Source organism: Hemiscyllium ocellatum, chromosome 26 (assembly GCF_020745735.1).
Source record: "Hemiscyllium ocellatum isolate sHemOce1 chromosome 26, sHemOce1.pat.X.cur, whole genome shotgun sequence".
In the NCBI taxonomy this organism is placed as follows: Eukaryota; Metazoa; Chordata; class Chondrichthyes; order Orectolobiformes; family Hemiscylliidae; genus Hemiscyllium; species Hemiscyllium ocellatum.
The window spans coordinates 3549731-3555902 of NC_083426.1; the positions used below are offsets into that span (position 1 = coordinate 3549731).

The 6172-nt window shown below is 40.9% G+C and overlaps 1 protein-coding gene across 1 annotated transcript in view; it reads left to right on the top strand.

Annotated features, from left to right (window-relative positions):
- LOC132828295 (lysine-specific demethylase 9-like) overlaps nucleotides 1–3542 on the top strand; it is a 68542-nt gene extending 65000 nt beyond the window's left edge. The window contains exons 6-7 of the mRNA XM_060845275.1: nucleotides 340–448; nucleotides 1224–3542. Of these exons, the coding sequence (XP_060701258.1) occupies nucleotides 340–448; nucleotides 1224–1580 (466 nt within the window). The 3' untranslated portion in view covers nucleotides 1581–3542. The remainder of the gene's footprint in view (nucleotides 1–339; nucleotides 449–1223) is intronic.
- The last annotated feature ends 2630 nt before the right edge of the window (nucleotides 3543–6172 follow it).

Here is a 6172-nt window from a genome sequence, read left to right on the forward strand (position 1 = left end):
GGCCCCTCTCAGCCCGGCTCCTCTGCCGTCGCCCCGTCAGCCTGGCCCCTCAGGCCGTCGTCCCGTCAGCCCGGCCCCTCTGCCTGTCAGCCTGCCATCCCCCTGCCCATTGCTTAGCGATCCTGCCCCTTCAGCCCATCACCATCAGCCTCATCAGCTCAGAGACAGCCTGGTATGCTCTCAATGCTACCTCCTGTGGCAATGCAGCACTCTGTGAATGTTTTACTGAAGAAACTTGACAACAGCTAACCTTTTGTCATAAAAGTTTTCTTAAATGCTTCAGTAGTGTAATAAAATCCCATTTAACGCCACCTTCAATTTCTATTGTTTTCTTGACAGGAGTGACCAGCTTCGAGTAACCAAAGACGTGATCTGTTTCCATGCAGAGGATTTCACAGATGTTGTACAGAGATTACAGTTGGATCTACATGAGCCACCAGTATCCCAGGTATTCACTCTTTGTGTGACTTTTGAATTACTTTACATGTACAGTTGGGTGTATTTTTCAAGTATTAATTACTGGCCATTGGGTTTCAACTCATTGAATGTTTTGTTGTTTCTTCCAACTTAATGTGAATTGGAATGTTGTTGAATTTGCAGGAAGTTGCATCTGGTTTAATTCACTGAAAAGTTTGGAAGGTACTGAGGATGTACGTACATTCAAATGAGATAAATGTACCTGCAATGTCTCTCTGCTTCCAGCTCAGAAAATAAATAACTGGTCTCATTTGTGAGGCTAGTAAAGCATTAGAAATTTTAAATAAATTAGTATTTTTCTTTAATTAAACACAAAAGAACAGCAGATACTGTAAATCAGTAACAAAATCAGAAATTGCTGGAAAAGCTCGGCAAGTTTGGCAGTATCTATGAAGAGAAATTCGAGTTAACCTTTTGGGTCAAATGACCCTTCTAGATTTCTTTTGTCTGTTTTCTTGATGTTAATCCAATTTTTGTTTCCTCCCCTATCTTGTGGGATAGAAAGAACTGTCATTAAATCCCATTGGCTAAAGAAGTCAACTGTTAGTCCCACCATTCACAAATCCCTCATATGCTGTTGCCTTCCTTGCATCTTCAGCAACTTATACGATGAAAATAAACTGTCAAGCTGAAGGGTTTAGGACAAAATCTAACTAGCAAGTCATATCGCAAGATGCCTACTCCAGCTGCTTCCGTGTCAGTGTCACTTGTCATAGACTAATGTTAGTATTACCCTTTTCTTTCAGTGTGTGCAATGGGTGGATGAAGCAAAACTCAACCAATTAAGGCGAGAGGGCATCCGGTATTCCAGGATCCAACTCTCGGACAACGACATATACTTTATTCCTCGAAATGTCATACATCAGTTTAAAACTGTGTCTGCCGTTTGCAGCTTAGCCTGGCACATACGCCTGAAGAAATACCAGCAGGAAGAAGCAGAACCAAACAATGACTCTGAAATCACTTCTAAAGAGATTAAGACAGAGACTGATGTGAGCTGTTCAGATGACACAGTAATAAAACCTGAAGTCCAGGCTAAGTTGCCAATAATACAGGAAGATCACAGTCATCAGACCCAGGATCACCAAGGTTTTCCACAATGACGTGTGTACATATTCAACTTTTTAAATAAATATTTTTTCTTTCTTTTTAAACAGGGATGTGAAGTTTTAGTTTTATAAGTTGGCCGGGATTCAAATTTTGGTGAAGAAATTGTGCCGTTCTTAAAGTGTGCTTCTTGAATTGCAGTGACGTTCCAGAGCAGTTGGCAAGTGCCTGCTGGTCGTGTTTACACAGACGTTTGACCAACTCATGGATAGGAATCGGGCCTATTTAATTTCCGCCTTTAGATGAGATGCTGAACAAAAAATAGTTGTGCTGAAGTTGCAGTGGGTCACAGAGAAACAGGTGCAAAAAATCACAGGATTGTGACCAGCATTACAAATCACCAGCTTAGGTAAAGGAGCCTGCCCCTTTAATTGTCCTGTTAATTGGTTAAAATGAAGAGAGGCAATGCTATTTGCTGTCATTTTACATTCTCGTTGCTTTTAGTTGAAACTACCAAGGTCCGATTTACTCTGCTGGAATTAAACCTGCCGGTCTCACTCTGCCTGCATTAATATCTGTGAATCCAGTCATTCCAGATCAATGTGGTTAATTCACAATTACCCTCTCAATGGCTCAGCTGTGCACAGTTCGGGCAGACAGTGAATGTGAATGTTGGCTTGCCAGTGCCTTCCACATTCTCAGAATAAATAAAATTTAAAAATCCAAAAAAAGGCAAAATGCTGGGTACTGTAACTAGAAGGTTATTGTCATATAATTATCATCTTGGATTTGGCCCAACAACGTGCACTTCCCATTGGATTATAAAACATGTTGAAAATACAAATATGAAGAAGGCTAAGTGTTCCAACTATTGTCAGTTGCCTGTTGTAGTCCACATGAGACACTGCCCACTCTTAATTACCTCTTCCAGTCTTTTTCTCATTTGCCTTCTCTTGCTTTCTCTCTGCACTATGCATCAGGCCCTTCCATAAATGTCAGTGCTGTCTGCCACATGGCGTGATTGAGGTTGCTACACTCCTTTCATTCTGAAAAAGCTCCTTTCTCATTCTGTAGTATGTTGTCAATGATTATCTTTTATTTGTGTTCTCTTTTTGATCTGTCTTATGAGTGGAAACAGTCTCCCTGTGTCACCCTATTAAACCTTTCCATAATCTCGAGGCACTTACCAGGCTTTCTCCAGGGGAAGGAGCCCTGTAAGCCTGCTTGATCTTTCCTGAGTGTCGCTGCATTGATTTTTTTTTAAGGGTCAGGTTTTCGCACAGCCGCAGTGCAAGATGATAGAAAAAGATTATTCTCTGCATCGGGCCTACCAGATACAGGCAGGTGCCCTCACCATCCACAAAGTACCAACACAGTCGAACCAGAGCAGGAACAGATTTAAAAACAAGGGCCAGGTGGTCATTTTGGGGTGGAGTGTAATGGAATATCCACCCATTTAAGCAATCAAAACCAGACCAGGAGAGCACATCTCTGCTATTTATAAAATGTCTGATTCTAGCTACCTTACTCTGCTGTGATCTGTGCTGCAGCCAGGATCTGATCCAGTGTACAGTGAATCTGCAATTCATGCCTGAACTGGCAGCTTGTCATTGATCTCAGGAAATCAAATACTTGCTCTGTGTGATCCAGCATTTGTACTTCTTAAAATGCACCACTTCACCGATTCCCTGTTTCACTGCACTTTCCCAGTCCTTCTGCATCTAATGTGCTCTCCGCCCATTATTCTTGAAACCTCTCAGTCCAATCCCTCTCAGAGTCTCAGAACTTTTTTCTAAAATAAATTGGCTCAGCATTTGAAATTTGTGTAAGCAGCAAAAATGAGTTCAAAGACATAGCTGTATGGAGTGTATACATTGGAAATAGTGGCAAATTCTAAATGTGGCTGTGTAACTTTTATTTATGTTTAACACCAGGCAAAAGTGAGGACTGCAGATGCTGGAGATTAGAGTCAAGAATGTGGTGCCAGAAAAGCACAGCAGGTCAGGCAGCATCCAAGGAGCAGGAAAATCTATGTTTCAGCCAAAAGCCTTTCGTCAGATTTTCCTGCTCCTCGGATGCTGCCAGATCTGCTGTGCTTTTCCAGCACCACATTCTTGATCCTATATTTAACACCAGCCAAGTGCATGCAGAAGTATCTTGCATGTTCTGTATTTGATTAACTAAGGGATGGGCTCTAAGTGTGAGCCTAGCTAGTAATACCCACATATGTGAATAATATTTTAAAAATTACTTTTGGCTGCAGCCAAAGTCCAGGTCAGTATTGGCCATATCCTGTGGTGCCATCTGCTGCTGAGCTTTGCACTGCTAAACCAGCATTGTTGGTCTATTCGGAGTTCCTTTCACCTCCACAATGTTTGAGCCAAAGTATCAGGTGCAGTCTATCACTGACACTCTTGTCGTCCAGCCCTTACCCGTGTGAAATGAATCATTTGACTTTCTGCCAAGGTTCTACATTTGGCTGCAAAAGAGAAAAAAATGCAGATTTGTTGGCATACTTACTCTTGCCCTCTGTTTGATCATGCTGATTAGGACTACATATGACCTTAGGACTGCTTAACCTTCTGCAAATTTGCCCCTTGTCATCCACTCAACTCTGTGTCTCCTTAAAATCTAACAGTTAAAGGAAAATCTTTTTAAAGCCACGATTAGGGGACTTGAAGGATAGATAAACTAAGATGAGCAAAATGGTCTCTATTTTATTTGCCATTATGTAAGGAGCAAGCTATTGTTTTGAAACTTGTAAAAATCTGGAAGCTGGTGAAAAATGCTGACTGCAGTTCATCAAACCCTTATCCAGAAGGTGTAATATCTGATGAGCAGTGTCTCTCACCACCAGCCATCATTCAGTCAGTCTCTCTTTTGAATTATTGTTCATCAGTGCTGTTCAGAATTTCTTCAGGCTTTGCAGTCTGTAAATACAGCATGTGCTATGCCTTTTTTCACCTCCCTGTAATCGTTGTGGAAAGAGAGACTCAGTTCACTACATGTAGAATCAGGACATTTCGTAGGTGATGTCCAGAGTGGTACTTCACACAAAGCATAGTAGAAATCTGAAACGCTTCATTAGACACATTACAGCAGCAGGAAGGAAAATTAGAGTTAAGATTCAGAGTGACTATGATTTAATGAAATAGATGAGCAGTCTCAAGGAAGCTGAATTGCCTTCTCCCAATGTTATCTCCTAGTCCAGCTCACACTTCAGCAGGGCTTTAGAGCATAGGAATTGCAACCAAAGAAAACTAGCTCACTTCCTGGTAGTTTCTTGATACTGTGATGAGAGTTTTTGACTAGCTACAGTGGCGACCGTCAATCTCCATCAATTAGCTGACAGCAGAGCCAAAAGTATGAGGAAAGCCCCAGGTGCTGGAAAGTTTGAAGCACAATAGAGCTATCCATGGGATTTTTAAAAATCTTGACTTTTCTTCATCTTAGCCCAACCCTGTCTGCATTGAGTAAATGACCTTTCCTCCTCAGTACCTTAAATCACATTAATAGACCGTCATAATATCACTTAGTACTCCCCACTGCCAAATTTCCTACATTTTTGATGTTTTTGTATATATTGAACTTTATTTGAAATTGGTAATGAAAGCGATGCTAGACTTGTGTGCACAAGTGGCCAGTGTGTTCAGGGATGTGCTCCTTATTCTTAACCATAGAGATTCTGGGTCCTTCTCCATGTTGGATTCTCACTAATTTAATCTTATCCTCACTGCCAGTGATTCATTTTACCTAAAGAGCTGACCACTTCAAAACAAGGTTTTTTTTATTTTAAAATATCCAACTTAACCTCCACTCAAAATTCTGAGGGCCTCAATGAGTTCAAATCACTGGGAGCTAGCTTACCAAATGGAAGATCAAGAATCAGAATTACAAATATTTGGTAATTGACAATGAAGCCAAAGGGAAGCTGGGAAAAAGTGACGTTATTTTAAAACAAGAAGTTGTGATACAGAATGCACAGCCTGAAGTGGTGGTGGGAGCAACTTCAGTAATTTCGAAAAGAGTTGGATAAATGCTAATTAAGGAATAATTTCTGGCTCTGAGTAGATTTTTATTTGTCATTAAGTGAGTTGAAAGATATTGGGAAAGAGGGGGAAAATCAAGTTGAGGTGGCAGGTCCAATTGAAATGATACAGAAGGCTTCAGGAACCACATGACCTGCTTATCTTGCTACAACTTGCGCACTTAGGATAGGGGATAAGAGTGTAATTAGGTTGGTTCTGGAATGATGGGATGAATGGCCTTTTGTGCTGATCATTCCACTACAATTACAATTCCTGATTACTATAATTATGCTTCAAAAGTACTTCACTTATTAAGTACCTTGAGACATCTGGTGGCTGTGGAAGGTGCTTTAATACAAGTCTGTTCAAATTTGTTCAGAAGATTGTCTTTTCAACCCCATCTTTGCTTCTGTTTTTGATCCCCTTGTCTTTGTGTACCATCAGGAGGATTAGGTTCCAGGAAGGTAATGTCCTAAAACGATAAATAGGCAAGGAAGTGTGATTTGCTTGATTTGAATCAGGTCTGAAACAGCATCCCCGAGTAAATTCTAAGTCCTCAAAGCTGTAGTGCAGCTTGTGGGAAAAGCATAACTAGTATGACCTGTGATCTTCACACTGAC